The following is a 17668-nucleotide window of genomic DNA, read 5'->3' on the forward strand; positions in this document are numbered from 1 at the left end:
TCTGCAAAGTTCTGCCAAAAGTGTGTGACTATAATAAGCTGAAGGCATGGTAATGCAAACAAGTATAGGCTGTCCTGTGTAATTTTCAGTTTTATAGCTGTCCATAAGCCAAATTAGTCCAAGTTGGTAAATGGATAAAAATCATATATGGTAACATATCTTTACAGAATTGTAATGAATGGCATCAAAAGCAGAGAAGACCAATAAGGAAAGGGAAACTAATAAGAACAGGATACTTACAAAGCTTATTAAAAAATTATTCATCACACTTCCTTCTTTCTCTTCCCCTCCCCCCCCCCCCCCCCCCCCAGAAGTTTTCATATTATTTTACAACACTAAACCACAGTGGATTTAATTAGGCTTTTTTTTGACACTGATCAACAAAAAGACTCATTTGTATCAAAGTTCAAACAGACCTTGCAAAGTGATACAAATTAATTACAAATATAAAACACAAAATAATTGCAGAAGTATTCACACCCCCCCCCCCCACCCTTCAATATGACATATGCAACCAATTGGTTTTAGAAGTCAAGTAACTAGTTAAATGGAGATCACGAGTGCAGTCAAGGTGTTTCAATTGATTATAGTAAAAATGCACTTGTATCTGGAAGGGTACATTGCTGGTGAGTCAGTATCTTGGCTAAGACTACACCATGAAGACAGAAAACACTCCAAGCAACTCTGCAAAAAGATTATTGAAAAGCACAAGTCAGGAGATGGATACAAGAAAATTTCCTCACCCTTTGGAGTATAGTTAAGTCAGTCATCAAGAAATCAAAAGAATATGGCACAGTGGCACAGCTATGAATCTGCCTAGAGCAGGCAGTCCTCAAAAACTGAGTGACTGTGCCAGAAGGGGACTAGTGAGGGAAATGACTAAGAGGAGTTAAAGCTTCAGTGGCTGGGAGGAGAGAGACTGCATGCAACAACTGTTGCCCGTGTGCTTCATCTGTTGTAGCTTTATGACAGAGTGGCAAAGAGAAAGCCACTGTTGGGGGGGTGGGGGTAGAACTCACATAAAATCTTGGCTTGACTTTGCCAGAAGGCATGTGGGAGACTTTGAAGTCAATTAGAAGGTTCTATGGTCCGATTGAAACTCAAATTGAGCTTTTGGCTATCGTACTAAGCGCTATGTTTGGCGCAAGCCAAAAACAGCACAACACGAATACACCATCCCTATTGTGAAACATGCATCATGCAGTAGAATACAGGAAAATCTTAATGCAGTCTGCAAGAGAACTGCGACTTGAGAGAAGATTTCTTTTCCAGCAAGCCAATGACCCCAACCATAAGCCAAAGCTACACAGGAATGGGTTAAAAATAACACAATTAATGTCTTGGAGTAGTCAAGTTAGAGTCCAGACCTCAATCTAATTGAGAATTTATGGCTGGACTTGAAAAGGGCTGGTCACTCACAATCCCCATGCAATCTGACAGAGCTTGAGCAGTTTTGTAAAGAAGAATGGGGGAAAGAATTGCAGTGCCCAGGTGTGCAAAGCTGACAGACCAATGCACACACTCGAGGTTGTAATTGCTGCCAATGGTACATCTAAATACTGACTTGAAGGGGGTGAATACTTATGCAATTAATTATTTTGTTTTTTTATTTGAAATTAATTTACATCACTTTGTAGAGATGTTTTCACATTGTCATGGAAGTCTTTTTCTGTTGATCAGTGTTTTTTAAAAAAAGCCAAATTAAATCCACTGTGATTCAATGTTATAAAACACAAAAACTTCCAAGGGGGTGACTACTTTTTATAGGCGTGGTATGTGTGTTTAAACTTCTGAATTTAATTATGTTATGGGAGCTCATTTGTAAGTAGGGGTGTTAATAACCTGGCCTGTTTAAAACTTGGATTTGGCACTGTGGGAAGAGGGAGAAAGAGCAGAATAGAATATCCAGCTGGAAAACACATGCATATTATAATGCAATAGATTATTTGGCCTTAAACCAAATTCTGCTCTATCTGTATACAACCTATGCTAAATAAAAATCCATTTCAAACTACTCAATGTCATCTTTTGAACCAGAATTGTATAGCAGTTCTAAAATATCACATGTTTATATTACTTTGCATAATTCTTTGCTCTTCTATTTAATGTTAAGTTTTTTTGTGTATGGGTCCCAGAAATATTTCAATGCTGAGCTTGTTTTGCATCACTGTCTACGTACAAAGTTGCAAGATTTCAGCAGAGCAGAAACCAAAAGATTTCCTGTTGTGTTTGTGGTGCCTCAATCATAACAGGCACATCCACCCTGACAAAAGGCATCCTTTCATCGTATTCACGTGTCTGCTGCTTCCTGCCTCCACCCTGTAATTTTGTAGAGTGATTAAAGATTTCCATGAAACTGAACTGGACACATAGATTCTGCAGATGCTGAAAATATGAAGCAATACACACAATATCGGAGGAACTCAGTAGGTCAGGCAGCATCTGTGGAATGGACGAACAATCCAGGTTTCGAGCCATGAGCCTTCCAAGATTGGAAAGGAACCAGAAATACGCCAGAATGTAAAGGTGGAGAGAGGGGAAGGAGTATAGCTAGAAAGTGATGGGTGATGCCAGGTGGGTAGGAAAAGTAAAGGACAGCAGAGGAATCATCAGCATTTGATAGAGGAGAGTGGACCATGGGTCAGTGGGAAGGAGGAGAAAATTCAATGGGAGGTGATGAGGGATACACCAGAGTGGGGAATAGAAGGTGAGAGGGAGGAATTTTTTTTATTACTGGAAGGATGTTCATGCCATCAGGTTGGAGGCTTTCCAGATGGAATATAAGGTGCTGCTCCTCCACGTTGGCGGCCTCATCGTGGTACAAGAGGAGGCTATGGACTGACACATCGGAATGGGACTCGGAGCAAAAATGTTTGGCCATTGGGAAATTTCGCTTTTTGGATAGTGTGGAGTTGCTTGAAGAAGCAGTGCACAATTTCCAACTCCTTTCATGAATGTAGAGGCGACAACATTGGAAGCACCGAACACAATTGATGACCCCGGCAGATTTGCAGGTGAAATGTTACCTCACCTGGAAAGACTATTTGGGACCTTGAATGGACAGGTGTAGCAATTTGGCTGCTTGCAGGGATAAGTGCTGGGAGAGAGATTAGTGGGGAAGGGACGAATGCGCAAGAGATTCACGAAGGAAAGGGGGTTATGGTTGGGTTTGAGATGTATATAGTGGTAGGATCTCTTTGGAGGTGGTGGAAATTGCGGAGAATGTGTTGGATACGGAGGCTCCTGGGGTGGTAGGTAAGGACAAAAAGAACTCTGTTAAGGCGGCAGAAAGCTGGAGTGATTGCATATGTTCAGGAAATGGAGGAAGTGTGGATGAAGGCAGCATCAGTGGTGAAGAAAGGGGAACCACATTCTTTGAAGAAAGAGGACATCTCTGATGTCCTAGAGAAAAGCCGCATGCTGTGAACTGATGCGGCGGAGATGGTGAGAGAAGGGAATAGTGTTTTGTTTTCTCAGGAAACGATGGGAAAAGGTAATGTCAAGATAACAGTAGGAATTGGTAAATTTATGAAAGATGGCATTTAACAGTTTTTCTTCCGAGATTGAGGAAAGGGCAGAGGTGTCAGAAATAGACCAAGTAAATTTTAACAGCAGGGTGGAAGTTGGAGGCAATGTTGAAATTTGAGTTCAGCATGGGTGCGTGAAGCAGGACCAGTACAGACGCAAGTGTAGCTGAGGAAGAGTTGGGAGGAGCATTACTGGCGAAGGTTTGGAACGTGGCCAATGAAAAGGCTGAGGCCCATGTGGATACCATGGGAGAAAACTGTACTTGAAGGCAATGCAACAGGTTTATTGCTGGTAGCGAGTGTTCAATGTGAATGTAAGCTTTCACTGTGAATTTTTAGTTTGACAAGTGTTATTTGATAATAGATTTTTAAAGAAAGTTAGAATGCACAATATCCCATCAGCCAATGATTAGACAGGTCAGGTATTTATATTTAAAAACATTAATTATCTCATATCTTAAGATAAAAATGGAGGCAGGAATTCATAAGCTCATAAATATATATATATATATTTATATATATATAAAAAGGCAGTGTGAGCTAATACTTGGGTTTACCTAGTCACAAACTTGAGCAGTGAACAGGATGTCAGGCTATTTCATCTTAAAATAATGCCAACAGGATTTGCAGCTTTACAAATAGAATACAAAAGCAAGGAAGTTTTGTTAAGCCTTGAAGCTGAAGTATTGTCCAATTCTGGATGAGATCCTTTTTAGAAGGATGCTGAGGCCATGGGAGAGGATAAGGGGATTTCCTACAATGGTACCAGCTGTGGGCTTCAATTATCAGGGACTCAAAGGTTGAATTGTTCTACTTGGAAATGGGGTTGTTTGGAGAGGGGGTATGGAAGTAAATTTAAAATTGAAGGTTTGAAGTAAATAGTGAAACAAGCTACACTAGGAACTTTGCAACAAGGGCATACTAAATGTCTGATTCCATGGTGATGTTAGTTATGATAATAGCAGTTCGCTAAAGTCCTCAGTTCAGGATCAGTCTTTGCAGTTGTCCCCAGGTATAGCCATCTTGATGTATCCTTCCTCTCCTAGGGATGAGGTCTTTGAAGTTTCCGCTGGCACTTCTATAGCCCTTGGTTTTTGACGGGATGGGGTTGTGAGCTCCATGCTCAATCCTCCTTTTGCAGCCGTTCTCGGGCCTGTCCTTGTCATCGTGTGCCCTAGTAGGGGTGATGGACATAACTAACTCATGTCACCAAGTCTTCAGACATCCTTGGCTGAGTTGGTAATTTTACTATTGGATAATTTAATAAATTTAAAACTGCTTAAGGCAAGAAAAAAGTGGATTGTATTGAGATAGCTAGGAGTTGCTATGAAATGTCCTTGGCAAATAGGATTAAAGAGAATCCCGAGGCATTCAACAGATCAAGAGGATAACTAGAGTGCCATGGTAGCGCAGCGGTTAGCACGATGCTGTTACTGCTTGGGGCGGTTCAGAGTTCAATTCCAGTGCCATCTGTAAAGAGTTTGTACATTCTCCCCTTGAACACATTGGTTTCCTCCCTCTGTCTAAAGATGTACCTGTTAGGTTAATTGGTCATCATAAATTATTCTGTGATTAGGTTAGCTTTAAATAAGTGGGTTGCTGGGCCTGTTCTGGGCTGTATCTCTAAATACATAAAAGCACACAAAATAGGGAGCGGATAGAATCAGTCAAGGATAAAGGAGGAAGTATTTGGAGGCAGAGAATGTGGATGAAGTCTGAAGTGAGTACCTTGTATCAGTTAATACCAAGAACATGATGGATAGGTGGGTCAGTGTAGGGTGTACTAATTTACTTGAACATTGAGATAATAGTCTGGGCTCCCTTACAGAGCATGAAGATAAATAAATCCCAAAGACGTAATGAGATGTACTACAGGTGAAGGGGGGGGGGGGGGGGTGCAAGAGATGAACTAATGCTCTCCCTTTAAGAAGGGAATTGGGGATAACCCTGGAAACTATAGATCTGGGTCTCTCACAAGTGGCAGGGAAGTTACTGGAGAGGATTCTTGGGGATAAAATTTGAGCATTAGAAAACCATGGCCTAATTGGGGACAATCAGCATGGCTTTGTAGGGCAAGTCATGTCTTACTAACGAGTTTTTTTGAGAGGTGAAAAATGTTGAGCTGTTATCTAAATGGATTTTAATAAGGTATTCGACAAAGTCTCATCCAGAAGATCAGATGTATTGGTCATTTGAATTCAGAATTTATTTGCCCATAGGTGATGGGAGTTGTTGATGGGACTTGGTCTGTGATTAGTGATGTTCTGCATGGATCCATAGTGGGATCTCTGGTGCTTGTTATAAAAATGATCAGGATGAAAATGTAAATAGGTGGATTAGTAAATTTGCAGACATGGTGAAGATTGATTTGGATAGTAGCTTGAGTGTTGCAAAGTTCTTGAGTTATGAACACCAATATTTGCAGTTCAGAAAGGATGTCAGAGCCTTGGAGTGGATGCATAGAACATTTTTTCAGAGTAGTGCTGCGGGAAAAGGAAATTGAATCATATGGAGAAACCAGAAACACTATATACGTTAGAAAACATAGAGATATTTAATGAGTTCAAAATTGCGATCTTCATCCAGGTATGGAAAAGCTATTAATTGAAAGCTAAGACCCAGATAAACATTGTAGAGTTGGCAAGTGGATGTTGAATTACTTCACTGAACAAATAATCTGGAATGGTCTGACAGGGTGAATTGTTAATAATTTTCAAGAAAGTGTTGACATGTGCTTTAAAGGAAACCTTGCAATGTAAAGGGAAAGAAGTTGGAACGTGTTGGAGAATATAATACGGCAGTTTTGGAAGTTCTGTAATTTAAAGGTTGCATTTTGTATTGACATGAAATACGTTAAGGAGTTAGTTGAACATATAATTCATGCACGGGATAACAAATTTTAACTTTACCATGTCACCAGTAAAGTGCTGATGTGGGGTTTGAGGTTACTATTTATATTGTAAGCCATATTTTGTAGCAGAGTTCCCATGCATTCCATATACAGTAAGATGCTGCACTATAGTACCAAATGTGGGCATACAGTAAGATTCTGTCATTCTAAGTATGTATCCTTTTAAGCAACTGCTATGTGTTGGGATAATAGTAGTGCTGTTTTCTGCAATCAAGTTGGGGGGGGGGGGGCAGTGGTGCTGCAGCTTCCATTGCATCCAGTGGGATGTGATCAAAGTGAATCCTGAGGGGAGGGTGGAATGAAAACTGCAGGTTCTGGATTGAAAACAAATAGAAAATATTGTAAGATGACAGGCATTATTTATTTGTGGAATGAGAAGTTGAGTTATGGGTCAGGGCACCTTCCTCAAACTGTTCCCCTAAGTTGGGCTCTTGCCTTGGCACAGCAGTGCAGAAGGCTGAGGTTTGTGCCAGATTTCCAGCACTGCAGTGCTGTCAGTAATGCTGCTCTCTACGTGTAGTGGTTTTGAAGACCTTTTAATGCCGGTTCCATTTTTATTCTTGTTCTTAGAAATACATTCGGAACATTAAGATATTAGCTTTTGAATGTTTGGTAGTGAGTATCATAGCACACATGTTGTCTATCCTTGGAATTCTACCTCACCTTCTCTACTAGAGCAACCTCATGCCACCTTTTAGCCCTCCAGATTTCCTTGTTAAGTGTTCTCTTGCATTTCTTATACCCAAGTGCCTCAGTTGCAACTTCCTGCGTATACCTGTTATACACTTTTTTAACCACAGCCTCAATATCTCTCAGAAACCCAAGGTTTCCTAAACCTGTTATCCTTGCCTTTTATTCGTACATGAACATACAAACTCTATACTCAAATTTCACTTTTGAAAGCCTGTCACTTACCAAGTTCACCTTTGCCTGAAAACAAACTGCTCCAATCCACGGTTGCCCGGTGCTATCTGTGATGCCATCAATATGGGCTTTTCTCCAATTTAGAATCTCAACCTGAGGACCTATCCTTCTCCATAATTATCTTGAATCTAATGGCATTATGTTCCCCAACACAAACTTCAGTCACCTGCTCTGCCTCATTCTATAATAGTAGGTGAAGTATGGCACTCTAGTTGGGATATCAGTACTGATTAAAGAAGCTTTCCTGCATGCATTTGACAAACTATCCCAGTTTGGCCTTTTTACACTGTGGGAGTCCCAGTCGATAGTGGAAAGTTAAAATCACTTACTATCACAACCTTATGTTTCTTGTAATAGTGATTGGAAAAATACAGCACAGAAGCAGGCTTTTCAGCTCAGCTCATCTGTGCAAGCCCATTGACCTGCACTGGGACCATTGCTCTTCATACCCCTACCATCTGTGTACCTATCCAAACTTCCCTTAACTGTTAAAATTGAGCTTGCATGCACCACTTGTGCTGGCAGCTTGTTCCACTCTCTCACAGCCCTCTCTCAGCACTCTTTCAGTGCTAGAAATCTGGCTCATCTAAGTTGAGAAGTTTTCCCTTGTATTCCCCTTAAACCTTTTACTCTTGACCCAATGTCATACTTACATTTACCCTTTTTAAAACACTCATAATTTTGTATACCCCTATCAAATCTCTTAATTTTCTAAATTCCAAGGAATATAGTCCTAACCTATTCAGTCTTCTGACTCTGGTCCTCCAAGCCCGGCGACATCCTTGTAAATTTTCTCTGCACTTTTGCAATCTTATTCATGTATTTCTTGTAGATAGGTGACCAGAACTGCATACAGTACTCCAAATTAGTCCTCACCAATGTCTTCTACAGCTTCACCATAACATTCCATCTCCTGTACTCAATACTTTGAATTATGAAGGCCAATATGACAAAAGCTTTATGACCTGTATTCCCAGATCCCTTTGTTCCTCTTCAGTCCTCAGCACCCTACCATTCACTGCGTAAGACCTACCCTGGTTGGTCCTACTGAAATGCAATACCTCACACTTGACTGCATTAAATTCCATGTGCCATTTTATCCAACTGGCCCAGATTTCACTGCAAGCCATGATGGTCTTCTGCACTGTCCATTACACTCCAGTCTTAGTATCATCTACAAATTTGCTGATCCAGTTAACAACATTATCATCCAGATCATTGATATAAATTACAAACAACAAAGAACCCAGCACAGATTCTTGAAAAAAATCTTTGCCAGCTGAGAAGAAATGTACTTTTAAAAACTCGTGCTAAAATGGTAAGAGGCAGTTTTGCTTCAGGATGTGAGTGCACTAAAAATTTTTTAAAGGGCTATTTTGAAACAAAGTCATAAACTGGCTTAATTGTGGGGGAAAAAAAAGACTTCTGCAATGCAAGAACAGATTGTTGGCAGTTTGAAAGGGATAAGTAGGCCCACACCCTGTTATATTCCCTAAGTCATCATTGAATACAACTGAACTTGAGATCTACCAGTGAGCCAAAAATTTTATAAGATTTTAAGATGCCTTGTCCAAGAACTACAGACTTTTGTTTTAAGTGAAGTATCTAAAAATATTGAGCAGATACCGTTTAAATCTTTAGTACTGAAGAACAGCAAAATTGTAAAAGGAGAGTCCTTAAGATATTGCTAATATAGTGTTCTTGAAAGCAAGTGTGCTTTGGCTTGCCACCAGTTTCTTTCCTTGCCATAGCTAGACTGTAATAGATTTTTTCAGCATTACAGCACTCAATATTCCTGGAAACTTTTAAAGTGGAAACACTGTTTTTACTGTGCTACTTGCCATCATGTTATTTGTTTATGTGTTAAATCTATGTAATATTCGAAATCTAAGTAAGCTTTGTCACATATAGATTAAAAATACATTGAAATGTCATTTTGCCTTAATGACCAACAGTCTGAAGATGTGTTCCTGCTGTCCAGAATCAAGAGAACTGCGAGGAAATTCACAGGGAGAATTTCCAAACCACTTTTCGATGGCAGCAGAAAATGAAATCTGATCACTTGCTCTGCAACGTGTTACCTTTATATTTATATAATTTGTGGTGCTAATCTGAAAAGTATGGTTATTTCTTGCACTTTGCTTCCTGTCTAATGCCAAGGTGCAAGCTCTGCACATCTGGATGTGTATGTATGTCTTCAATAGCTGGATTCTGAAGTGATAGGATTTGGATAATTAAGTGGTTTGTAAACTTACTGGAAATTTACATTTGGTTGTAAAGTGAAACACTGCAGGTGGACTTCATTCCTTTTTGGAATATCTTGTTTAACTATGGTAGCTGGTTGGTGTGCTGATTGTGGGCTGAGCAGCATTGATAGAACACCAAAATCTCTTGTGTAGATGTTAAACTTAATCATTTTAATTTAATCGGGGCATGTGTTGCCCAGCCCTATGTTTTAATGAACCTTTAGTTGCTGGAAACTATGTACAGTTGTGATTAGGATGTAATTCTTGCAATAAAAGAATGCTAAGCCAGGGTGCTGTTTAATTTTAGCGTACCCATTGCTTCACTGTTCTCACTTGATTTGGGAGAGGCTGGTGAAGCCTTAGCATAGCATTTTTTTTACTTTGGCTACTTTTGTAATGTATCTTAGAATCAAGTATTTGAAGATAGTAATGCCATTGAATATAAAGAAATGTCGTAGACTCGGTTATTCATATCTGTCCAAGTTGTCACAGCTTTCACCAATAGCTACTGCTGATGGATCAGCCTACATATTGAGGATGATGCTAAGTAGCTTTCTTGCCCTTTATTGTTTCTCAACATCTGTGTAGTCTGATAGCCTGATCCTGAAGAGTGCTACTAGATAGATAGATATTGTGCTTTTGTTAAGTGCTAGTAAAATGGACGTGTTTTCTTGCCCTCATTGATCTGATGCTTAAATTTGTATCTGGGTTCAATCTTGTAGACTTTCAGAATTACTCCATTCCAACTTGAAACTCTACCCTTCCTTCTAGTGATGCTGCATGTGATATATTAAGCTACATCTTTCTGGGACAGAGCCAGTTATGACACAAGCTCCTGGTTTCTTTTGTATAGGACTTCTGTCTGGCTCTGCCTTGGTTGCATCAATGTATAGTACCAAGGATGCTACTAGATGATCTGGCTGAGTTAATTCCTTTTATAATTTGTAACCTGACTGTTTGCTATACCACCAGAAGGTGCTTTGCTCTAGATCTGATATTTTGCATAAGTAGAAGGGCTAATAGCTGAATTGCTTCCATTTAGACATTATAGTGCTTGTTGGCCTAAAAACAATTATTTCATAGTCAGAAACCTTCTTCAGATCACTTCATTAAATCTAAATTTGTGATTTGATAGCATAACTATGTTGTTTAACTATGGCTTTCAGCTGAAATGTTTAGATTGTTCTGCATAAGGTTTTTTAATGTTTCACTTTCAGCTCTGTCTCTTTTAAGGTGACAGAAGCTTTTAAAATTGAAAATAGTGCTATTTGAGAATTACAAACGTAATGTTTTACGGCAGTTATATCTGAAGTTGGGTATTTTCTCACCATGACATGGTGAAACTGGAATCAATAATCTGTTTTATGGACTAGAACTGAAAGAATAATCATAATGTTTTATTTTTTAAATTGGTGCCAGACAGAAGCTACCTGTCATTCCAATTCCATGTAACCAAGATGCATTTCTATCTTGTAATATGCAATTGAAAATTTAAGTGGAGGGACTTGGTTTATCAATCTTCCACCTCTAAATCAATCATCTAGAAAAGGTGCTTTGTGAAAATGTTGAATGGCTGTCATGGAATCACTAGCTTGTGAGACAGGACTGCCTCCCAACAATGAGCTAGGTTCAATATATGTATTTTTGGTGGTGGTTGTTTAAAATTATCTATATAATTTGATATTGGGTTGTAAGGGGGCATTGTGCCAACTTTTTAATTGAGTTGTAGTGAAACTTTGTTCACTGTAAATAGGCTTCCTAAACCTGTCATGTTCATGTTTAATAAATTAACACCAGGTCCATGGCAGTCAAATGAAATTCTTTATAAAATCAAATAAATTGAGTTATCAGAGACTTGTACTTTAAATCAAATCCAACCATCACTCCTTTGTTCTACGTGGATGCCAAAACAGTCATGTCAATTTATTGAAGATTGTTAACTAGCTGGTGCTATTAGTCATATGTCTTACGTTTTACAAACCAGCGTGGTAATTAAGATAATTATTACTGACCCAGATGCTTTGATATCTAAAAGTTGGTTTGTCATCTTGGAACTCGAACCAAATATACATTGGAGAAGCTAGGTGGAAATTTGATGACAGTGACTGAAGGGATGGAGCCATTTCGTGGAAGTTTGTTGAAATGCAGTATTTTCACCAGTCACCTTGTTAATATTTCTGATGTTGAGCTGTAATGAAGTTAAAGCACTGAAGTTTACATTTTTTCTTGTAACTGCATTTCTTTAACCTCACATTCTAAGGGGGTGGGAAGAGGAAGATAAACTTGCTCCTAAAGTCGAGACATTAAGCCATAACCCCTCTTAACAACCTCTGAGGTGAATCTGATCACTTTGGGCTCTGGTACAGCTTTAGGTCTCTGACACTTAATATTTTTATAAGTAAAAGTGTTGATGAGTGGGATTATTTTAATCCATAAGGGAAACATTTGTTGTCTTAATCAACGAGAGAGCATTTGTCTTGTCCTTTGTACTGTACAAATAGGGAATGAAATAGTTTCAAATAAAATAGGAATACAAGGGATTCTAGTTGACTGGGCCATATCGGGACCAGTACATTTTGGGCTAATTAAGTGGCTGCCCCAATTAGCTGAAGTTTCATGGAAATAGTTAAGGTATTAAAAAAGACAAACTGAGCAACAAAATTATGCATTTAAATGAATTACAGAACAAATTAGAACACTACCAATAGAACCATAAAAAATTAATTCCCAATTGTTATTGATAGAGAAATTCATCCAGTGCACCCAATGAACAAAATCAGCGTAGACACCTAGAGCAGATAAAATGGATTGCTTTCATACAATGCTGTCGATGGTTGCATCCTTAAAGCACTTTTCATTGTAACACTCAAGGTTGTCGATACTTTCTTATTCTTAGTTCCTAACTTGAAGTAGTGAAATGGTTTCATTTTCACTCCTGACTGTTTCTGGCATCTCCAAGCTTAAATGCTTGAAACAGCAGTGAGCAAAACAGTTCTGAAATGGTTTACTGCTTACTTCTCACCAAATATCAGTGACAAAAATCACTCTTTGAACACAAACGCATGCAATTGATGCTATTTTAAAACTTTGCTTGAAGCACAGTGTAGAGTCTAACAGCCACACAAGTGTGTGCAGCAGACGCTATTTAGAATCTGTTTGGCAACAGTCTCCTGCCCCACTTAAGCATCATGGTGTCCCAAATAAGCGGCTGCCCAGCTTAACCAATGGCCCAATTAACCAGAATCCATTATATTAAAATTTGACAGGGAATTTTTAAACTAAATCTAACATTATTATTTTGTCTTCACTCAGGTTCCCATGATTCTGGTTGGCAATAAGTGCGACTTGGAAGATGAGCGAGTAGTGGGCAAAGAACAGGGCCAGAACCTAGCAAGACAATGGAACAACTGTGCCTTTTTAGAGTCCTCTGCAAAGTCGAAGATCAATGTTAATGAGGTTTGTGCAACTATCCATTCTCGAAGATCCACATTCTCTATTTTAGAGTAATTCGTGGATTATATTATAATGGACTAGTATAGAAATAGGTCCTCTGGCCCACAATGTTGAGCTGAGCTAATTAAATTGGCAATAAAATGCCCGACTAAACTAATTCCTCCTGCCTACAGTATCTATTCCTTCCAGTCACATGACAATCTAAGAACTTCCTGAATGCTTCTATCGTATTTCCCTCCACTGCCGCCTGAGGTATTGCATTCCAGGCACGTATATTATATATGATTATTTTTGCCTGTGCACATATGTACTTGAGATGTAGAAAGGGAAGGTTTACTTGTCTAGCTGTTCTCCTCCTGGCAAGGGAATGTGTAATATAAAATGGATGTCATTGAAAAAGGCTTTTGATGTTTTTTAGCATGCAGTTTCCATTCTTGGACAAGATTGACTTGAGTATTTGCCTCCTTGTTTGTTTCTTGATGCTATGTTCCACCCTTTATTCATTAAGATAATTTGGTGCATAGAGGCTATTTGGGCCACTGCTAGAACACTTTATTTATCCAGTTATAACTTAAAATTTGTCTTAACTAGCCTTTCCCATTCCTCTTGGTATCATGGTTATTCCTCAATCTCTATTTCCCCCCCCCCCCACTTGCAGTATAACAGCTGACTGCTTTCAATGCCTGTCAGTTTCTCATCTGTATGAACACTGTTCTCTAGATTCACCCTCACTAGAGTAAAGTGCAGCTTATGGATGAAGGATTCTCACTTGCCTTAACTTTGACTATCTTTGTGACTTTTAACATGAGGTATTATTTCACTAAATTACTGTAAATTAATTTGATTCATTCTGTCTGTATAACAATGAAGGATGCAACACTCAAGAATCAATTTTCAAATTACCCACCATTATGTATTGCCATAGAGGTGTAGTAGGGAAGCTGGCCCTTCAGCCCACTGAGTCCATGCCAACCATCAAGCACCTATTTACATTAATCAGTTTTTTATTTTTCCCACATTCTCGCCATTCTCTAAATTTTGCTGCCATCCCCTACACAATGGATGCAATTTATTTACAGTGGCCAGTCAACTTACCAACACGTACTTCTGTGGGATTAGGGAGGAGACTGAAGCCCCTTTGCAAAACCCACATGGTTGCAGAAGGAAACTGTAAACTTTTATAGACAGCACCTAAAGTTGGGCCTAAGCCCAGGTCTCGAGTGCTGTGAGAGTGTCTCTACTAGCTGCCCCACTTTAATGAGTGTGTGGGTGTGTCTCGTGCACTCTGTCTAACTAAAACAGTCTTTTTCTGTAGATCTTTTATGACCTGGTCAGACAGATCAATAGGAAAGCGCCAGTGGAAAAGTCAAAAAAGAAGAAATCCCAATGTATGCTGCTTTAAACTTCTGCTATGCAGCAGGTCTGAGCCAGGTATGATCTATGATTCATTATTGCACAAACTTATCATTGTTTCATTTCGCATTAGTTTCATTAGTTAAACATATTGATATACTAGCCAATTGTACCTTTAAGTTTAGCAGTATAAGTTTTGTTTGGTGTATCCCCATTGTTTCTGAATTTATATTTTCACTTAATGCTGTACAACTTAGCAGTTTTAATTCCCACTTGTTTGCTGATTATGCTGTTTGACTTGATATCTGATGAGGCAGGACTGTTTTAGTAACTCAATGTCCCAATTTTGTGAATGACTTCCCCTTTAATTTACTGTAAAATGTGTGTTTGCCTGGTTAGTATCCTGAAACTGATTGATTTTCCATTGCTTTAAATTTGCCATCCTCAAAGGCAACGTATTGGATGAATAACTAGAGCTTTACTGATCAGTAAATGGGAATGTACATAAAAAGCCATTGCAGTCCATCTGCTCAATCTCTAAGTTCAAAAGCTCTGCATAAATATCACTTGTATCCCTCAATTGTTTTCTCTAAACAATATCCCTGGTATCTCTCAATTATTTTGTCAAACCCAATTCTCTTGAATTCATAATTATTGTTGTAAGCATTCTGTTGCTATCATAGACTGAAATTTGATGATGCTTTTAATGGGCAAAGTGCAAGTTTAATATTTTTGGAAAATTCTGAAGTACCAGATGCCAAAGATCTGTTTTAAAGTAGCTTGTTTTCACACCTGTTTGAGGATGATAAATTCCAGACATTTATTCTGTTTATAGTATTTGCAAATATTATCCTTTTATACAATTATACATTTGGAACAGTTATGAGAGTTTTTGTATGATTTGATTTTGTGACTAGTTGTATTCTATGTATTTTCAGGTATGAAGAACTGTTGCCTAATTGGAAAGTGCCAGCATTTCCAATTTCAAAAGAAATTAACATATCTGAAGAGGCTTCACCCATTTTTATATCTTCAATTTAAAAAGATCTCCAGAAGACAGTTTGCACATACTGTTCCTGAAATTTGCCATGTGCATTGCTTGAACAGACAGTATTTTCACCTCTTTGCATAGTGGTTATAGCCAATGTGGATTTAATGATGAGTTAGTTGTATGATTATACAAAAAGCATGGACACATTTCCAATGTTGTAGATGTTGCAAGTGAAATTACGAGTTGATTACATATTGGCCTTTATCATTGCACCTCTTCTCCCTATCAAGCACTAATAGTTCATTGATGGTTTTTGACATTATTAGTCCATATTGTTCCTTGATGGACTTATCCCAGCAGTTAACATCTACTTTTGGTCATTGTGACTCCATTTTATATTGGGATGTTGCAGGATCACCTTACTTTCACGATACAATTGTATTCTAATTAAAATGTTTTGTGCATAATGCTTTGGAAAATGGGGTCTTTTATAGGAAAACTGTGGAAAGCTGATTTCTATGTCTCTTTAAAGCTGAAATATATTATACTAAACCAACTCTAAATTGGCTTCCTGGGTCTCATTTGTTTCCTTTTGAATCTTAAGTTTAAAAAAAAATATTTCAACCAGTGCGTTGTGTTGCAGATTTGGCAGGATGTTTCATTCTGGGAAATTCTGGCATTAGTCTGCTGCATACACTGTTATATGTTCCTCCCTTCCCTTGTGCAACACACAATACCAAGCCTTTTTTCAGCTGCAAGCTTTGAACTTAGCATGAGTTCAAAAAACATCCTTGAGTGGATGAAATGGTAAATGGTTCAGAAGTCTTACATGTTGCTGATGCATGGTATTTCTTGAACTAGTGATATTATTATAACTTCAGTGGTCTGTGAAATTCCTGCTCTTAAGATTTCCGGGACAAGTAAGCTCCTGTAGTTTTTCTTTCAGCTTAAGTTGTCTTGCTGAGTAGGAGTACTGATACTTTACTAACACAGAAGTAATTTGAGAGCAACTTTCACAATGTAGTGCCTTATTTAATTTTTCTGAGTGTGTTTTTGCAATCCTCTCGTACTGCCTAATCTTTCATTGAGTAACTGGCTCACATTTCTACCCATCTCAATTTTAAAATCTAACATTTTTAAGCAAGGCCTTCCCACCATAACTGCAATAACCTGGCCTGTTCTAGTGTGAATCTTTAGGATCTCTACTCTTCTCAGATACTGCCTCATGTTTGTCATATTGATAGCTGTTTTCAAGTACCAAGGTCTACAAGTTGGAATTCATCCCTAAATCTCTTGCCCCTAGCTTTATATTGGAATGCTACTTAAAATCTTACCTGAATTTTGTGGCTTGCATTAAATTTGTCATTTTGGTTTTGATACCCTGGTTAAATGTAATAACTCATTTTCATTTATATAGTGTCTCTAATGAATTCATTTTAATAGGTGAGTTCACTAATTGTTTCTAGTCAGGTTAAAAAGTTCAGAGGTAGCTTTTGGTTTTTCATAGTCAAGGGAGGTTCAGAGGTATGCTAGTGACATTAATAAAGTTGATGTTTCAAGGTTTTTTTTCCTCCTGTTCTCTTATAAATGTTTATGTATTTCAGCAGTATTTTTTATAAAGTCTTTCAAGTTTGCAATGTTGTAGATTAAGTAAATGAAAGTTGGACAATTAGCTCAAACCTGAACAAGTTGAGCTTCCAGAAAAATTTTGGAAAGATAGCTTTATAGTGAATTTTATAAAGAAATTTGATTAGAGATGGTTTCCATTGGGGATCGGCCAAAGTTAGGGGTCTAATTTTAATGTAATTAATCCAGTAAAGACGTGTTTTAACCATGATCTGTTCAGGATGTGAAGCTGCCTTCTACCTCATGGAATATTTGAAGTAAACAGAAAATGCTTAAGGGAAAAAATTGTAATTGGGTGGTGTCTATGTGAGAAGAAATACTTACTTCTAGGTTTCTCATCTATGCAGGAAACCCTTGTCAGTTTTATAACCTTGAATGTTCTAAATTGTATAGGTCTTCATTCCCAAGCTGCTGCATAGTGCCATATTACTATCATTTCAAAACCTTGATAATAAAGTCTATTGAATGTGGAGGTCTAAGTTCTTGTATGTACCCTTTGAATTGTGGTTCTGTTTGAAATCGGAGGGTTTTGACAGGTAGGGGTGGTGCATACCAACCAGCAGTCCTTATTGGAGCTTTTTATTAGAGCTCTAATTTCAGGTGATAATTTCCAAATGCAAAAGTCTTTATTCTAACC

The 17668-nt window shown here is 38.3% G+C and overlaps 1 protein-coding gene across 2 annotated transcripts in view; it reads left to right on the forward strand.

Moving 5' to 3' along the window:
- Positions 1-15968, forward strand: part of rap1aa (RAP1A, member of RAS oncogene family a) — a 97651-nt gene extending 81683 nt beyond the window's left edge. For both annotated transcript variants that reach the window (XM_073030595.1, XM_073030596.1), the window contains exons 6-8: positions 12921-13064; positions 14377-14492; positions 15353-15968. In XM_073030595.1, the coding sequence (XP_072886696.1) occupies positions 12921-13064; positions 14377-14463 (231 nt within the window). In that variant the 3' untranslated portion in view covers positions 14464-14492; positions 15353-15968. The remainder of the gene's footprint in view (positions 1-12920; positions 13065-14376; positions 14493-15352) is intronic.
- Positions 15969-17668: the final 1700 nt, after the last annotated feature.

This window comes from Hemitrygon akajei, chromosome 27 (genome assembly GCF_048418815.1).
Source record: "Hemitrygon akajei chromosome 27, sHemAka1.3, whole genome shotgun sequence".
In the NCBI taxonomy this organism is placed as follows: Eukaryota; Metazoa; Chordata; class Chondrichthyes; order Myliobatiformes; family Dasyatidae; genus Hemitrygon; species Hemitrygon akajei.